The following is an 18,941-nucleotide window of genomic DNA, read 5'->3' as shown; positions in this document are numbered from 1 at the left end:
CTGACCACTGCAAGTGTAGAGGCTTCTCATTGGCTGGGCTGTTGCTGGGGGAGGAGGCACGCTTCCTTCCTCCTGCTGGGATCATACAGGTGACCCCCATGCAGTCAAAAATCCACGTATAACTGGACTCCCCCAAAAACTGGCAGCTCAAATCTTTGCTGATAGTACAGTTAACACATATTTTGTATGTTTTATGCATAAAACATATACATATTTTATACTATTCTGTCTGTTCTGTCTTCTGACAATAAAGCAAACCAGGGAAATGGAAATTAAATCACAGGGAAGAGAAAATACTTTTACAGTACTGTACTGTATTTATGAAAAAAAATCTGTATGTGAGTGTGTAAATGGACAGCATAGCTCAAACCCTCTGTTCAAGAGCCAACTGTAGTGTCCACTTGCGCAGCAGGTCTCTGCAACCGACCGACAGGGTGTTGCAGAAAGCATCCTGCTGGCCCCCCCAGCTCCATCTTCTGAATGAGGTTTCCCTTTATTAAATACTTTCACATTTCCCCTTTTATGATCAAGATCTTTCTTTGAAAGCATCACAGATTAAGTCACCCGTATTTAATTGTGGTGTCCCTCCGTGCCAGGAAGGGCCTTTTTATGTTGTCATGTCCTACGTCAGAGGCGGAGTGCATAAGCTGTTGCAAACCCCTTAGGGCCACATTTGAGTAACAGCAAAAATCAGGAGAGAGAAAAATCTCGGGTACTCCCGCCTAAGGGTTGTGTCTTTCCAATATTGTAAGCATTAGAGGGCAGCTCCTTATTGGGTACGTCCTTTTTTAAAAAGTTTGAAGAGGTAACAAAATACAAACCTTAGAATAATGATACGAAACAAGAAGTAACGTGATAATGCCAAATTGTATGATGGACCAGAACTAGGTGTGAAGGTAGCCAATGAAATATTTACTGGCACTTACACTGACATAGGGGAGAGAGGGTCTCCCGGTGAAAGCAAGCCTGGAGTTGCATATGCCTCCTAAAATCTCCAGTTAAAGCAACCATGAGAGCAGAATAGTGGAGACTGCAAAAGCAAACTGAAAGATTAACTGAGTGCATTTGGGAAGATCCAGTGCAGGTATTAAAAGGAAGCAATAGATGGTGAACTCTGCAAAACAGCAAAACTTCAAAGATGTTTTAAAACAGTATTGTTATCTCAAAAGAACTGTGTGGAACCAGATGTGTTCTCAGTAATACAGCTTATAAAGTTGTAAATTCAGACACCGATGAATTTGGATGGTAGTTCAGATGAAAGAAAGACTTTTGTAAATTCTGAACCTTCTAGCCCTTCAGAAAAAAAAAAAAAAAAACAAATGAAAGATGTCTGTCACAGAATAATAATGAGGCTGTTACTGAAAAGCCATAACAGGAAAGGGTTTGGGAAATGCAGACGAGAGTATCTCTCTCCATGACAGAGAGAGAAAAGGAGCAGCAGTGAGGAAAAGGCAGACAGGCCTGGGCTGGACATCTGGGGAAAGCGGTCTCGTCAGATGTCATCTGCTTCAATTCCAGGAAATCTGTAGCTTCAGGTCACCAGATGGCGTGCGGGCCCAATCAGGTTTTGCCGCTTTCTTTAGATGCATCCCCTGAATCCAAGAGTCTATTTCCTGTAATTTGGCAGCACAGAGGTTACTGACCAGTAGCTGAGAAGAACCTTTTCAGTAAGGACGAAGAGAATCTCTCTGGAGACTTCTTTTCTAACAGACAAAACCTCCAAGTTATGAGGTTGATCTAAAATCATGGTCTCCTAAAAAGATTGCTTTACTATGGCCCAGGGCACAATCCTGGAGACCCGGGATCAAGTCCCACGTCGGGCTCCTGTCATGGAGCCTGCTTCTCCCTCCTCCTGTGTCTCTGCCTCTCTCTCTCTCTCTCTCTCTCTCTCTCTCTCTCCATCATAAATAAATAAATAAATAAATAAATCTTTAAAAAAAAGATTGCTTTACTAAAAGTATGGTAATTTTTAATAGAAGCAGTCAGGCCTTTACAATGTTGAAGCACATCTCCCTTGATCAGCTGTGGGTCAGAGGAGGTAGGGGCCAAGTGCATTGGGACGTCCTGTGACTAACTCAAAGGGTAAGAATCTCTATGTCCCCAAGGGGGTGGATCTGAGATTTAGGACTAACAGCAGTGCTTTAGGACAAGATAGTCGGAGGGTTTCTACACATTTTACCAACTGAGTATTGCTAGTGCTGTTAGGAAATTCAACTGACTGATCACCAGTGGCATGTACGATGAGGTCCATAAAACCAGCCAGACAGGCCAGGCTTACTGAAGCACGTGGTTCCCCGCTCACTGTGTCGTTTGAGAGGGTGTTCCCAAGTAGGGTAGTGTCTTCTAACAGAATTTTAGCCACAAAGAAGCAATGGTCTGTCTGCAAGGGAAAACCTCAAGCCAGTGACAAAACATACAGACCATGACCAAAACCTATTTAGATCCATGAGATGGGGAAGTTTTATGAAACCCATTTGTATAAACAGATTTCTCTGGATTATATGTTTTTGACAGGCAGGACAAGTGAGGTGGGCCCTTTTTGTGGCCTCATTAACGTTTTCCCACCAATGCTGGTTCGTGAATGCTATCATTTTGTCAATAAACCAGTGGTTTAAACATGTTTGGTGGTAAGTAATGGGATTTTGGAATTCCTGGTAGGGCCAGATTGTTATTTGGTCCAAAGCAGAGTTCTCTCTTTTTTTTTTTTTTTTTATCAAACTCACAATTGTTAGATTTCCACCATTGTCTTTTCTGGGACCAACTGTTGGGCATCTCTGGTCAATTTTTCCGAATTTGAAAGAACATTTCTTTGGAAAATGGCAGAGGTCTATCTATTGGTCTCCTTGACAGCAGCCTTTTTGGTGGAAATATCAGTGCTGTGGTTTCCTTTGGCCTCCAGAGAGTCAATTCTTGAATGTCCAGGAACCTTAATAATAGCCAGAGCTGTTGGGGAAAGCAAGGCAGCCAGGGGTGCCCGGGTGGCTCTGTTGGTTAAGGGTCCAACTCTTGGTTTCAGCTCAGGTCGTGATCTTCGGGTCCTTGGATGGAGCCCCACATTGGGCTCTGCACTCAGCAGAGAGTCTGGCTGAAATTCTCTCTTCCTCTCCTCTCCCCCTTTCTCTTTAAAAAAGCATGGCATCTAATAAGTTTTGGACATAGGAGCCATCTTACATTTTATCCCCATTGGAGCTAAGGAACCCTTGTTGCTTCCTTAATATCCCCAAATCATGGACTACCCCAAAGGCCTACTGATAAATGTTTGCAGTTTACCCTTGGCTGAAGTATGAGCTCCAGTACAGGCATTTAGCAGCCTATTTGGCTCAAGTCGCCAGGAGAAGAGGCACTGCCTCAATGACCTCACAGGGAGTTGGGATAACAGATCCAGCATAGTATTTACCATTTTTCTCCTTTAAATATGAACCATCAATAAACCATGAAAATGAGCATTGGTTAGAAGAACATCCGGTAAATCGTCATGGGGAGTCAAAAGGTAACGTGGCAGCGTTCAGGGGTCACAAGGGCTTCCATCTGCATACGGATATAGTCCTCGTTCTGAGATTAGATGCCCAAAGCATCAAACCTGAGTTTAAGCAAACAAACAAACAAACAAACAAAAAACTGCAGTTTTTCTTCGGAGACTTTGTCTCTTTAAGGCAAAGAGTCTTAACAGGTGGGTGCTGCCTCCTGGGAAGAGGTTTGGGAAGCAGGAACAAAGCAAGTCAGTTATCTCTTGTAACAACCTAGAGTCTGCAGAAAGCTTTGTAGCATCCACATTGGCTTTTAAGTTTTGTGAAAAGAAGGACACCCCAGGGAACACAGGGGCGTTGCTGGTTATCTTTATCAACTGGAATACTAGAAATGCACTACATAGGTCCTCTGTGCTGAACATGTTGCTTGGAATGGATGTTGGTAGCGCGAGAGGGTTGGGAACTACAGGAGCTGAGGGATAATAGCGTCAGTTACTGCTCGCAGATCTTCGGCGGGCCTCCGTCCCCGAAAAAACCAGCCACTGGTTTTTCTCACGGGTGAAATGGGGATGTTACAGGGACTAGTGCAGGGGATCATGAGGCCCTGAGCCTTGTAATCTGTTATGGGCCAGATGCCTTAAAGAACATCTGTATTAAAAAAAAAAAAAAAAAGAACATCTGTATTTAGAGGGTATTGTTCTGGAGAGAGCTTTTGAGGGATCTGTTTGAATCTCGGTGGGAGGTGCACTGTGGATTCTCCCAGTATCAGTTGAGGACCTTGCTTATAAAGACAGTAGCTCATCCAATAGGGACAAATAACCAGTGTCCCCAGACTCAGCTATGGTGCCATCAGAGAAGAAGCTAATAAAGGATGCCAAAGGGTCATTTATTTCCTCTTATTGACTACTTTGATTACTATTGTCCAATTCTAGAATTATTTCCCCTTTTTGGGAGAAACTGTGGCATGATGCTTTTCTAAGAAATATTGACCCAAGAAATGAATAGGTCAAAGGAACTAAGGAGAAAAGGGTATGTGTCTCTCAAAGGGCCTAGACCAAAGGGAATGGGTTCAGGGACAGGAACCTGTTAGGGTCTTGTAGGGGCCCCCATTATTTGAACTTAGTACTCTGAGACAGGGGCTGCTTTACAGCAGTGAAGTTGAGCAAGTATGTGGCTCTTGTGTCAATAAGGCCATAGAGTCATTCCCAATTTGGAGACTAGTTTCTCTTAGTTAAGAGGGAGGATTGAGGGATCCCTGGGTGGCACAGCGGTTTGGCGCCTGCCTTTGGCCCAGGGCGCGATCCTGGAGACCCGGGATCGAATCCTACGTCTGGCTACCGGTGCATGGAGCCTGCTTCTCCCTCTGCCTATGTCTCTGCCTCTCTCTCTCTCTCTCTCTGTGTGACTATCATAAATAAATAAAAATTTTAAAAGAAAGAAAAAAAAAGACCACAAGGGAGAGGAAAAAGGGGCCTCAGAGCCATTTTGACTTATTTCAGTCGTGTATTTGCCTCAACTAATGGAGAAATGGCAAAGTTAGAATTGTGAAAACATTTGGAAGGCTCAAGGTATGCATCCCTATTCAGGTGGTTCGTTTGTTCTGAAGTTATTTTTGGTTTTTTGGAGTTGAGGCTTTGTGATTTGGGGAAGATGAAAAAACCCCCATAATGGCTTCTGAAGTCATGAGTTATTTTTGGTTAAATTCCCTCCATTTAGTTAGAAATACCTATTAGGAGGGGCCATAGTTTTTTATTTATTTTTAATTTTTTAAAAAAGATTTTATTTATTTATTCATGAGAGACAGAGGCAGAGGGAGAAGCAGGCTCCCTGCAGGGAGCCCGATCTGGGACTCGATCCTAGGACCCTGGGATTATGCCCCAAGTCCAAGGCAGATGCTCAACCATTGAGCCACCCAGGTACCCTAGGGCCATAGTTTTTAAACATAAATCCAAGGGGCTCCAAGCCCCGAATGACAGTGACAGCATCCTGGCTTGTTTCTTGGTTTTCTGTTATTTTGTCGTAGAAGATAACTTCGTGTCTGTGTAGGGGGAAGGCCTGGGGAGGTGGCCACCAGTGAGGTCTGCAGACATAGGCCCAGGCGTCTGGGAGCTGAGGCCGGAGCAGAGGGGGGACAAGGCCATGCTTGGGGGTGGTGAGCACTGGGACGGCAGGTGGTACAGAGGGCAGAGCCAGTTCTCGCGTGGTTGGGACAGGGTTCCTCAGATACCACAGGGTGCCCACAGTTCAGCTCAGTGGTGACACAGGCCACCCAGAGACTGCGTCAGCCCTGCCTGACACCCGACCCCAGTCCCCAGTTCTATGCTTCCAACCCTTGAGCGGAAACCAAAAGTCACCTCAGTCACAGAACCCAAAACACCTCCGTGGGCCTTGTCCTGGAAAGTCCCAAGGGTTTAAGCAGCTGCGACCCCCAGATGCTCCTGAGTCCCATGGAGCTTTAGAACCTGCAAGGTGCTGGGCGCACCCTGGGCCCTTGGTAAACGTTGAGTGCCTGCTTAGTGTACCCAGATGACCCGTGAGGAACATTCAATAACAAAAGTGAAAGGCTGCACAGGCTGCTTTCCTTAATCCTTGTTCTTTCCTTTTCCTCAGGGGACTGTGAAACAGCTCTTACTGTTCTCCGAGGCGGAGGGGAGCCCGTGCTTCCTTGACATCTGTGGAAATTTCCTGGTTGTGGGGACAGACCTGGCTCACTTTAAAAGCTTTGATCTTTCCCGAAGGTACAATTTTTGTCTAAATAAAAGTACAGGCCTACATTGGAGATCATGTGGGTTTGGCTTTAGAGCACTGGAGTAGAGCAAATATCACAATGAAGTGAGTCAGGTGAATTTTTTGGTTTCCCAGTACCTATAAAACTCGTATTTACACTTTACTGTAGTCTATTAAATATACAGTGACATTGTGTCCAAGCAAACAATGTCCATGCCTTGATTAAAAATTCCTTTTTTTTTTTTGTGCTAAACAAATCACAGGTCACCATGGCAAATACAACAATAACAAAAACATCTGAGATTATGCAAAAATTACCAAAGCATGACAGAGACACCAAGTGAGCAAATGCTGTTGGAAAAATGGTGCTTGACTTGCTCAACACAGGTTGCCACAAACCTTAAATTTGTTAAAAGACATAGTATCTAGAAAGTGCACTAAAGTGAGGTATGCCTGTGCACGTATTAAAAATTGCCTGAGACAATATGGTAGGTTGAAAAAGGATAGGAGCCAGAAAACTGTTGCTGTTTCCATTTTTACGATAACAGACCACTGAATTTCTTTTTGTAATGCCTTATGTTTTGGCATAAATCCTTTTTTAAAAAATATTTATTTATTTATTGGAGGGACAGTGAGAGAGCGAGTCAGGGGAGGGACAGAGGGGGAGAGAGAATCCCAAGCAGACTCTATGCTGATCAAGGAGCCCGACATGGGGCTCGATCCCAGGACCCTGAGATCATGATGTGAGACGACACTTAACTGGCTGAGCCATCCAGGTGCCCCTTGGCACAAATTCTTAATCTTTGCATACTGGGGGAGGAAGCAAACAGGAGGAGGGTTGAGCAAGTAGAGCACAGGGCAGTTTTTAGGTGGTAAAATTTTGTGTATAGTAGATAGAAGGCACAGTTGTTGTCAGAGCCCATGGAACTTCATAGCACGTGAGCCTAAAACATATGCAAATTCAAATTTAGGGGATCTCAGGATGGAATACAGAATATGAGAATAGTCTTAAGTGTGCTAGAAATGTGTGGAACGGTGTCCCTGGAAAGGCGGTGCTGACTGACCTCAGCCCTTTGGGGAAGGTGGCGATCTTGACAGCGGAGGCAGAGGGGACGCATACAACACTGCCCTGCAGTGCACAGAGCTGCCCCACACGGGTCACAGGGTGACCGTCCCACATCGGTGCCCAGCTGCACAGAAGGAAGGACTGAGAAGCCGATGCAGGTTTGGGGAGCTGGGACTTCACCATTGGGAGCAGGTGACATAAGCAGAGGGAGAAGGTGAGGAGGAGCCTCATGGTGATGGGTGAGTGGAAGCCACCCGGGTACACATAGAGGCATCTGCACGTACACGTACCTACAGCAGTCGGTCTGTGCACCATGTCCTTGCCGTGGGTGGCAGCCAAGAGCCAGCAAGCACGCCTGGTGCCCAGATGCGGGTTTCCACAGCATTCTCTGTCAGAAGGACCAGGCTCCCAGGAGAAGTCCTAGCACTGAGGCAGGAAATGTGCACATGAGCCTGGAGTCTGAGAAACCGTCCCAGCCCAGAGGAGCCAAAGGAGACAGGACCGTGAAGTGTCACATGGGGACTGAAGGGCCTCCTGGGACAGAGGATGTTAGGGAAACACAGAGGAAATGGGAATTAAGAGAAAACAATCGTGGCGAGCCACTGCTGTGCCCCCAGTACCGTCCATAGCAGCGATAAGCTAGAACCTGCTGGACGGGGGCTGCTTAAGTGCATTTTGGTTTCTGCGAAGCTCTAGCAAGTATGACAGCAGCACAGTCTGGCAGGATGAATGGCCAAAACCTGCCACACAGAGAGGATCTGGGAGCAGAGCCGCTGCTTTTTGTGTCAGAAGGGTAGGGGGAGGGATATGCTTTCATATTTGTTCATTAAACCTAGAAACTTTAAAAACTCACCCAAATGTTGAATCATTGTTTACACCCTGAAAGTAATACGATGTTATTGTCAATTATATCTCAATTTTAAACTTTTAAAAGTAAGATCTTAGCCTGAGTTCTGAGCTGGCCCCTCTCCCCGGGTGCACAGACCCCCAGACTGAGAGCCACTGGGCCTTCCCGGAGCCCCGAGTTCTGTGAATGAAGGTTTCTCATCACTGAGACGGCCGGTGCTGGCACTGTGAGCTGCCCGCATAGGTGGGGGTGGGATAGCCCATGGATAGGCCTGGGCTTTGCCCTGAGCCTCTCATGTCCCCCCTGCAGAGAGGCGAAAGTGCACTGCAGCGACAAGAACCTGGCCGCACTGATCCCGGGCGCAGCGGGCGTGGCCTCACTGAGGTGTAACGCCAGCGGCAGCAGGATCAGCATCCTCCTCAGCAAGGTGGGTGCAGGCGGGCGGCTGCGCGCTCAGGACGCCGTCCTCCTTGGCCTCTGCCTCTCCTTTCGCCCCCAGGCCCAAGCCCCCACACATGCTCAGCTCCTAATTCCTCTGAAACCGCAGTTCCTCTACGCACGACCCTGGACCACTTCTCCTTTCTGTCCCTTTTCATCAGCCTGCTGTGTTTCCCTTGGCACGAGGGGGTAGCAAGGACCTCTGAGCTCTGGCTTACAGAAGTAGAGGATGTGGTGACAGCTGCAGGGGGGCTGTCTGCCTCTGCCCACCAGTGCTTGCCCGGGAACCCATTCTTTCACAGCCTTGTCACTGGTTACCTACCATGAACCAGGCACCCCTCTGGGTGGACGCAGGCCTACGATTAAACAGGAGAGCTTGGCACCTTCCTGTGGGTGAACAGACACCCGTCTAAGAATGAGTCAAACTGTGGCGGGTTGTGCTGGGCGACCCACTGGTCAGGAGGCTCCTCCAGGAGCTGTGAACCCTCCAGACAAGCCTGCGGCAGCGGGGCAGAAACAGAAGCACCCAGGGTGTGAGCAGATGGCAGAGCTGGGCCTGGACAGGGGTCTCCCGTCCCTGGCAGCGGGGAAGGCCGAGGCTGGCACAGTCAGCGGTCCAACACACAGGCACCAGCCTTGGCAGAGGGGCAAGGCAGGAGCATAATGGAACATCTTCCTGCAGGGTGCTTCTCCGTGGTGGGGGGGTGCAGAAGTCGGCTTGGTGCCCATCACAGCCGCCCTGAGGGTTGGGGATGGGCTGGCATGGGCCAGGACGGGCAGGGGCTGGTCCTACGCCTCGCAGCAGTGTGGATGTGGAAAGGGAAACCCAGGAAGGAGCCTTTATGGAGATGATGGGGCGTCCTGTTTCGATGTTGAGTTTGAGGCATCCGAGGGCAGCCGGTGGGCCAATAAAGACGAGCCTGAGCCTCCGAAGGGGAGTCTGGCTGGGTATGGAGATCCTCAGGAGGAACAGATCCGCCTGTCAGTCTGAGCACCGAGGAGGGATGTGGGCGGTGGGAGGACATGGGGAGGACGCTCAAGCATGCATGCTGGGCAGCCCTGGGTCACTGACCGGGTCTGCCGGAGGGTCACTCGTGGGAGAAGCGGGGTGTGCAGTAGGAGAGGGCATGCAGGGACCTGGCACTGTCTCTGGGGTGCTGGCAGTGAATGCGCAGTGGGGGCGGGGACCGCACGGTGACTGCTGGCTCCAGAGGCCCAATCCTCCAGAGCAGTGATACTGAGGGACCTCCCCGTTTTGCCCATGGCAAAAGAACAAAACGATGTTGGGGATCCCTGGGTGGCGCAGCAGTTTGGCGCCTGCCTTTGGCCCAGGGCGCGATCCTGGAGACCCGGTATCGAATCCCACATCGGGCTCCCGGCGCATGGAGCCTGCTTCTCCCTCTGCCTGTGTCTCTGCCTCTCTCTCTCTCTGTAACTATCATAAATAAATTAAAAAAAAAAAAAAAAAAGAACAAAACGATGCAAAGGAATGGTTCAGGTAGCACAGGGGAGCTTGCGGTGAAATCAGCTGCACCCCCAGCCCTACCCATCGGTGGGGAGTGTGCTTGGAAAGAGGGGTCTGCTGCAGGCCACCCGCCAGCCCGCTCTAATGGGCAGGAGGCTGCGCCTTTGGTGTTGCTGAGGTGTCCCCAGTCTGTCGTGCGTCTTTCGTTCTGCAAAGGGTGTTCACAGTGACTAGAAGGGTGTTCGCAGGTACCCAAACCTACGATGCTTTGGTGATTCTGCTGCTGCTATTAAGCTTATAGTATGTTTTTCTGCCTAAAATTTGGACATTTGTTTCTTTGCCTTTCTCATGCTCAGGCTCACTTAGCATTCTACTCTCTCCCAGAGTAAAGCCTCGAACGGTCTATCCAAGTTCTTGGCCTTTGTTGCCCTGGCAGCGAAGCTGGCTCCCTTTCTCTCACTTCAGTCACCTGCATGAGAACTGGTCTGTTGGGATCCGGACTGCCCCATGTCCCCCGTGGTCAGTCCGCCTCACCGAGATCACGTCACTCAGGCCAGCACTGACCACGGCTGGACAGCGGGAGTCAGGCCTTCACGATGTGTTGGAATTTATAAAGTAGTGATTGAACGGTGGTCTCAGCAGGATGAAGGTAAGTTGATGTCCACGTTAGGAATGCCAGGTGGCCGGCAGGTGGAGGACACCAGACGCTTGTTCTCAGACCCATGGCATGTCAGCCAGGCAGCTCTGTGAGCTCCATTTTCTCTGCCCCCAGGTAGACAACAGCCCTGACTCCAAAATCTGCTTCTATGACGTGGAAATGGACACCATGACCATCCTTGACTTCAAGACGGGGCAGATCAATCGCAGGGAGGAGTTGTCCTTTAATGGGCAAGAGACCAAGAAGTAAGACTGTGGTTGGGAGGATTTCATTGAAAGAATACGGACACTGATGCTCAGTTAGTGGCCAGCTTCTGGGCAGGCTGCTGAGTTACGCTTCACATGTCCAGGACCTCAGCAGCTACCAGTGCTCAACGCAGGCAGGAAAGCCAACACCCCTGGGCAGTTGGGGTGGTCCTGAAATTACCCAGGAGAACCCAGCTTCTGGAAGGGCAGTGGCAGCCGTGGCCACACGATAGCCCGAATCTCAGGGTGGGAGTGGCAGTAGCTGAGCTCTGTCAGCACCTGGGAAGGGAGAGCATCCGTCTGGGGAGACACTGTATTTCTAGAGAATAACTGTCGCTCTTCGGGGAGTCCGTGTTTGCACTTCCTTCTACTGCCCAGTGAATGCTCATGGACTGGAAGTGCTCACCCTGCTCCACTGAAGGTTCACATTTGATTCTGGGGGAAGTGACACCCGAGGACCAAGTGTGCCGCTCAGGACATGGGGTGGACGCTGCAGCAGAGCCCATGGCTGGCCTTGCTGGCCTCTGCTCCTTTTGCTCTGTTATAGCTCCCACCTCCCCACCCAGCTCTCATCCTTTTCCAGAACCTTCTTTCCCCCGGTAACTTAAACTGGTCGCTGGGTAGCCCCACCTGAACACACCCATCCTCACTTCTTCCCAGCCTTACTCTGCTTCTCTGACTCCAAATGTCCCCTGGAATTTCTTGCTGTCACCTGAGCCCCATTCCCCAGAGACTGTTCCTGTCCACTCTAGTCTCTTGTCCTGGTCGCCTGGTCTCAAACCTCACAGCTAACCTTTCCCTTAGTCCTCCCGTCTGTGACTCATCCTGTCTTCCTTGTTTGAATTGTGTCTCAAACTCACACTTTTCCCTCCGCCCTCCACTTCTGAGCCACATGCAGCTCAGCCTGTCACTTCTCCGGTGGTGGTGGGACAGCACGCAGCCACCCCTCCGATGCCTGTCCTCTTCTGAGGCCCGGTCCTTCCTCTGCCTCTGGACCCAGCTTGTCTGTTGGCCCCATATCACACACGTCATCCCGGTGGGATACAAGGTCCTCTCGGTGGTCCCGGCAAGTGCCCTCCGTGGAGTCTCCAGAGCCAAAGCCTCACGCGCTCTCCGACAAGACTGCACTGGGCCTCTAATTTTACCAACTTGCTTCAGTCTGAGAGTTTCCTGAGGCAGGCTGGTGCCGCGTGCTGCAGGGAGGGGCTCCAGAGCCAGCAGCCCGAACGATGCACACCGGCCTGCTGATGCTGACCCAGGCCCCTGGCACACATTTGCAGAGGCAGCAAACGCAGATGCACCTGTCAGTTCTCAGGACGAGCCTTCTCTTTCAGGAGCCACACCTTTGTGGATGAGAGGCTGATGGATCTCATTCCCGTGAACCACTTATGGGACCAGAACGAGCCCAGGCTGTTTGTGTGCGAGGCCGTGCGGGAGGCGCCAGGAGCCCAGCTGCAGTTCGGGGACAAGAAGCCGCCCACTGAGGACAGCCCAGTCCCCACGGTACCGTGGCCGCGCCGCGTTTATATCTAGTCACGGGGGCTTGGTGCATTCGCTATCCTGCTGATGTGTATGGGCAAGTTAGAGGGAAGTTGGTGCCCATGGAGGAGAGTGCTGCCTCGAGGACACATGGCCTGCATCTCCCCTCTGGATTGGCACAACCCTCTCTGTCTGGTCTCCCTCAGACTGGCCTATTTTGGCTTTCCTGTTATGTACAGTATTGCATATTTCTCTCCAGGCCAGAGCCCGCTACCAAAACAGTTAACGGAGCTAAGCCATGGTGAGGGTGTGTCCTGGGACTGAGTCAGCCGACTCTTCTTCTTCCCTCCACTGAGGCTGAGTCCCACTGCATCGGCCTCCTTGTCCCCATCCCTGTGCTCCACCCTGACCAGACTCCCCGGCTCTGCAGGGCATGCCTACCGCTGTGGGGCCCAGGACTCCCAATATTCTCCAAACATGTGCTCGAAACGTCTGGTGCTCCCTGGGAAAGCCCAGTGGCTGGCTGTGCCTCCATGTGATGACCTTGCTCCAGGAGCGAGCTAGAGTAGGTTCCCAGCAAGGCAGCAAGGCAGCCAGCCCACTAACAATAGCTAGACTTGTCTCCCTGCCAGCGTGGTGAGAATGGGAGCCCCAAGATTATCGGCAGTCAGTGTCCATGTCCTGAGACTCTCAGAAGCAGATCCACTCCTTGCTTCTGACAGAGTGGTAAAACGCACAGAGGTGACATCTCTGTGACTGGAATCGGGGAAGCAGACGTGTGCAGAGTTTTCTCAGGGTAGAGGGTGGCGACCCCCGGCAAGCGATGTGGGCACTTCGCGGCACTCTGATCAGATGCCTCTTCTGGGCTCTTGTGAGGATGATGGGCAGTTGCAAGAATTCACACAGCAGGGAAAGGCTCTGGCGTCCTTGACCACCTGCTCGTTCCCTTCAGAAGGCGCTATGGATGGTGCTGTAGCTCCAAATGGCACGCAGCAGGCCCCAGCAGGGCACCCGGCCTCTCGGCTCTGTAACCCCTCTCCCTTGAAAGCAGGGGAGAGAATCTCTCTGCTATTGTTGATTTTTTTTTTTTTAAGATTTATTTCTTTTTAGAAAGAGTGCGAGCAGGAGAAGGGAAGACTCTTAGCAGACTCCCTGCTGGGTGTGGAGCCCCGAGGCGGGAGGGCTCAGTCACACAACCCGGAGATCATGCCCTGAGCCAAAATCAACAGTCGGACGCTCAACTGACTGAATCTCCCAAGAGCGCCTTTGCTATTGTCGATTTTTAAGTCAGAGTCAAGGACCTGAACAGGAAAACTTTGAACTGGGATGGGAACAATTTAGTTTTTGCTGCAAGAAACTCCATCAATGAGAAGGGTCTAGCAGCTCTCAGATGCATGAGGCACATCCTTCCAGAAGGGGGAAGTTCATGTGCTCATCCTTTTTTCTCTATTGTATGTAAACATGCTGGCATGGAAACAGGAATTAGATGCAAACTAGAAAATTTATCGCCAAACTAGAAACAACAGTGTTTCCCTTCTCTCGCAGGCGGACGTGCTGATTCTGTCCTTCTTCATTACGGAAGAGCATGGCTTCTTGCTTCAGGACAGCTTCCCACGGCCTCCCGCCTACCAGAATCTTCTGGGGATCGAAGCGCCTCATTATTACTTCACAAGAAAGGTGAGACCCCCGCGAGTGCAGGGCTGTGTTCTCGGGTCCTCTCCCCTCTGGCCAGGGGTCAGCAGGGGTCTCCTGGGGCTTCCAGGGCGCCACTGCTCCCCTCCCGTTCAGCGAGGCAAACCATCTGCTCTCATTTGTTTCCTGAAACTCCAGCAGTTATGAGGTTTCCAGGTCAGGAAACTCTCAAGACTTGGCTCTGCCGTGCAGACAGAGAAGTGCTGATGTGGCACATCCCGGGACGAGTGACGATGCAAAGGTGGCCACTGGGGATGGGCTGGCATGTGGCCTCTCAGGAGCATATTGCACACACACGTGTGTGTTTAGTTGCGGCAGATGGGGTTCTCAGCACACACGTGCACACTCCCGGCTAGGTTGTGCCTCAGGTCTGTGCCTGCGTGGGCTTGGCCTCCGCATCACCACGGACCCTTGGTGTGTGAGCATCCTGGCACCAGGCTGTGTGGTGCTGTGGCTCTGTCCTCCTGCCCCTGCCGTCATGCTGCCCCTGCCATCAGGCTGCCATGTGTCTGGACCTCATTCTTACTTAGTGCTCCTTAGGTGCTTTCATTTCTCCTTGGCTTGAGAACTCAGAAGGGTATGAAAGAGCATATAAGGTCCTTTCTGTGGAGTTTCCCCTTGACTTTCCCTTCACAGACTGGTTTCTCCAGATGCCGACGGGCCTTCTCTTTCCCTTCTCCTTCTGGCCACCTATGTGCATCCACCATCCTCCTGGTTCAAGAGGGGTTGTGCATGGGGCACAGCTGTCAGCACCATGCCCCAATGACCATCTGTCCCTCGACTTTGCCATCTTCCCAAGGTCTGTTTTTATGTGTTCTGAGCTGCAGTTGCCTGCACACGGGCCCTTTCTGCTCACGAGCCTCGGGTACCAAGCTTGGTGGGGAGCCTGATGTTGCAGCGGCCCCTGTGCAGAAGCAGCAAGCCCACATCCCTCAGCAGCGCCCTCATCCTGGCTCAGACTGTGGCAGGAGCAGCTGTCACCTGATGTTTGTGATGCCAGAAGTAGTTTATTTCCCTGGGTCAGCAATATAGGAAGTCTTATTAATTCTACCTCTGATGTGCTTGTAACAAGTAGCCAGGAAGCGTTGTGTGTCTTTAAAACCTGCCTTCTTCAGATTACTGACCTGTAGTCAGGGCCCTCAGAACCATGTCCAGAGGTTCCCCACCTGCACACTCAGGGGTCTGGACACAAGTCTGACCACCTAGGGTCCCCAAGTGAGGGCCCTTCTCTCAGAGATGAGGCTCCAAATCGAGGGCAGCGGCGAGTGCACGTGGCAGGTGACCCACAGACTCTCCTGTTTGTGAGAATCCCCAAGTGTGGCCACAGTGGGCCAGGTTCTGATCAGATCCCCAGCATGGCTGACCTGATGGAAGCAGGCCTCTGCCTTGCAAGCTCTGCAGCATTCAGCCTCCCTCTGACATGACCCTGCTAATGTTTATCCATGAGCCCTGTATTCAAGCCACCTAGACTGTGGGCTGCCCCATGTCCTTATGCTCCACCCTGCCTGCAAGAGTCTTGCCATCCATACCTGGGTCTGACAGATCCTACTAGTGTTTTAAGGCCCAGGTCTAGTGCATCCTAAAGTTGGGGACTGCAGGTGAACGTCAGACGGAGGCATGAGATGGGGGCTGCTGGGAACTGAGAGTGAGACGGGACACACAGCAGCAGCAAGGGGGAGATTGGGGTTCCTGGGCCTGATTCCACCGTGGCGAGGGGTTCCCCTGCCACACCATGTAAGACTCCGCTATCACTTAGATATCAGCTGAGTTCCTGACAATTCTACTCAGTTCTTTTTTTCTTCCCCTTGAAGTACAGCTCAGTTGACATATGATACTGTATTAGCCTCAGGTGCACAACATAGTGACTTAACACTTGTATCTACAGCTCTGTGCTCAACATGATCAACTCAGTCCTGACACTGTCCACCCGGAGACAGCATCAGCCCCACAGATGAGGGGCTCGGCCCTACCCAGCTGCCCCCACCGCCACCCCAGATGCCAGTCCCCAGTCCTGTGCTTCTGACCACAGGCTACAGTGGAGGGCCCCCTCCTCTGGGGGCTAGAGCCCCTTCCAGTTGGGCTAGAGCAGCTCAGGCTCACATTATCGGTTTATCGGAGGGTAGAATAGAGGAGACGAATCTACAGCTGGATGAAGAGATAGACAGGGCGAGGCCTGGGATGGGCACAGAGCTCCCAGGGGTCTCCGGGCGCCACTCCCCCCACACCTCCAGGTGGTCAGCTACCTGGAAGCTCTCTGAACCCTGTCCTTTTGGGTCTTTTTGGAGGCTTCACTGCGTAGTCCTGATGGACTAAGTCATTGGTCATTGGCAATGGATTCAACCTGGGGTGGGGTGGGGGGGCTGTCCCCTCCCTGGAGGTCGGGGTGAGCCTGAAACTTGAGCCCTCTGATGAGAGGTTGGTCATCCTGGCAGCCCACCCTGCCTTGGGTGGAGCCCCAAAGTCATTTTCAGTCACAGAACAGAAGGCACCTCTGTGGCCCTTCTCCTGGCTGTGAGCCATGAACCAGTGGTAAAGACTGAGTGCATGTGAGAAATATCTATTTGGTTATCTGGAAGACCAAACATATGCTTATAAGCCAATATCCCACCAGACCAGTGACGTGCTGGGGAAGCTGGGTCCAAGGAGTGACCATGACCCCCCCTTTACAGCAGGAAGCAGAACCTGCATAGGGAAAGGCAGGTGCTGCAGGAGACAGGGTGGTATGTGGGGACTCCAGTCCAGAGGAGACCAGCACCCAGCAGGGGGAAGGGACCAGAAGTTGAGGAGGATGGGTGCACGGGTCCTCCCAGTAGGCTGGATTCAGGCTGCTGGATAGAAAACAGCATCGAGGCTGGCTGGCCAGCACAGGAGTATGTTTTCCTGGGCTAGAAGCTCTCTTCTTCTTCATATGCCTGTTTGGGGAGCAGGGCACTAGGTTGATTCTTTGAAAAACATCAGGGAGGGCACACTACTAATACAGGTTATTGGTTTGGAAAATTCTACCTGAAATCATATTGGGTCACTTAACTGCAAGACTCTGAGGCTGTGTGAGAGTGTCCAAGTGGGTCGTGAAACTTCTCTCCAGGCTTCAGAACAGCCCTGGGAAGGGGGCGTCTGCAGAGTCATTTCATGCCTGTTGAGAAGGTAGCCTGAGTGAGCTAGAGGCTGAACACGGGTCCCTACCCATGGACAGCCTGCGCTCTCCTGCAGCCTGAGCCTGGAGCCTGGGCTCTGATGACCTCGAATGCCCACACACTCGTGCAGCATTTGGCAGGGTCAGTTCATCCATGCCTGCCTGCAGACAGACCCAAGGCTGACATAGCTCCCGAGGCAGCAGCTTAGCGTAGGCATTCTCCTTCTGTGAGCTGACAACTAATGGTGTGGCCTTTGTCATTCAGCCAGGAGAAGCAGACAGAGAAGACCAGGTGGACTCAGGGTGCCCGTGCGTGGGCAGGAGGCCACTGCGAGACTTCATCGGGCTGGAGGGCTGCGATAAGCCCACTCGGGATGCCATGCTTCAGTTCAGTTTCTTCGTCGCTGTCGGAGACATGGATGAAGCTTTCAAATCTATCAAACTCATCAAAAGGTGAGGACTCTGCTCACTGGGATGGCTTGAGAGAGTCTTTGTGTCTCTCTCCCCTCCAAACGAGGTTCTGAGAATCAGTAAGTCTTGTGTGAGTCTGTCATGGTATATTTCATGGTTTGTCACCCACGGAAACACTGCGACACATGGGGACGCCACGGCAGCTTTGGCATGTTATGATGCAGAGCAGGTGTGTTACGGCAGCGCGGCGGGGCGGACGGAGCACGTGATCCTGGTTCTCCTCTCGGGGATCCGAGTCTTTTGGGCTGCTGTTTTTTTGTTTCATTTATTGTAAAGTGTTCTGGATTCTTCCTAGTGGAAAGTTCTGTGGTTGCTAAATATTTGTAATACCTGTTCCTCTGGGAATAGTTGCTACTAAACAGGAAGGTTTGAATACCAAACACTCAAAACAGTACAGTGAAAATGCAATTAAAATTGCTCTAAGTGGGACACCTGGGCGCCTCAGTGGTTGGGCATCTGCCTTCGGCCCAGGGCATGATCCCTGGGTCCCAGGATCGAGTCCCACGTCGGGCTCCCTGCGGGGAGCCTGCTTCTCCCTCTGCCTGTGTCTCTGCCTCTCTCTCTGTGTCTCTCATGAATAAATAAACAAAATCTTTTAAAAAAATTTCTCTAAGAGAAAAATTTTTTCTAAAAGGAATTTTTAAAAAGACTTCTTTTAAAGTTTTGTTTATCTGAGAGCAAATGAGCAGGGGAGGGGCAGAGGGAAAGGGAGAAGCAGGCTCCCCACTGAGCAAGGAGCCCAATGTGGGGCTCTATCCCAGGACCCCAGGATCATGACCTGAGCTGAAGGCAGATGCTCAAATGACTGAGCCACCCAGGTGTCCCTATTTATTTATTTGAGAGAGAGAGAGAAAGCATGTGTGTGCATAAGCAGGGGGAGGAAGAGGCGAAGCGGACTCCCCGCTGACTGCGGAGCCTGACTGGGTCTGACCCCCACACCTTGAGATCATGACCTGAGCCGAAACTGACTCTGCCACCCAGGCACCCTTTTTCTGAAAGAAGTTCTTACCCACAGGCTGTCTACAAGCAGTCTCCCCTCCATTCCTGAGAGAATTCAGCAATTCCTCTCAAGAGCATTTGACAGATTTTAATCTCCAAAGGATAGAAAAATTATTGCAGAATAAAACTAAAATGAGAAGAAAGAGATGAGAAACTCAGTCACCTGAAACAGGCATCCCTCCTGCCCCACCAGGAGGTGGCCCCTCCTTGGCAGTGATGGTTTCTGTAACATTGAAGCACCTTTCAGAATAGTA

The 18,941-nt window shown here is 51.1% G+C and overlaps 1 protein-coding gene across 6 annotated transcripts in view; it reads left to right on the top strand.

Moving 5' to 3' along the window:
* Positions 1 to 18,941, top strand: part of IFT140 (intraflagellar transport 140) — an 80,372-nt gene that overhangs the window by 26,006 nt on the left and 35,425 nt on the right. For all 6 annotated transcript variants that reach the window (XM_072835220.1, XM_072835217.1, XM_072835218.1 and 3 more), the window contains 6 exons: positions 6,078 to 6,205; positions 8,417 to 8,534; positions 10,783 to 10,913; positions 12,248 to 12,416; positions 13,938 to 14,069; positions 17,483 to 17,670. In XM_072835220.1, coding sequence (XP_072691321.1) covers positions 6,078 to 6,205; positions 8,417 to 8,534; positions 10,783 to 10,913; positions 12,248 to 12,416; positions 13,938 to 14,069; positions 17,483 to 17,670 — 866 coding nt within the window. The remainder of the gene's footprint in view (positions 1 to 6,077; positions 6,206 to 8,416; positions 8,535 to 10,782; positions 10,914 to 12,247; positions 12,417 to 13,937; positions 14,070 to 17,482; positions 17,671 to 18,941) is intronic.

This window comes from Canis lupus, chromosome 8, assembly GCF_048164855.1.
Source record: "Canis lupus baileyi chromosome 8, mCanLup2.hap1, whole genome shotgun sequence".
Lineage (NCBI taxonomy): Eukaryota > Metazoa > Chordata > Mammalia > Carnivora > Canidae > Canis > Canis lupus.
Note: the sequence above shows the minus strand (reverse complement) of the source record. Positions and strands in the feature narration are given on the sequence as shown.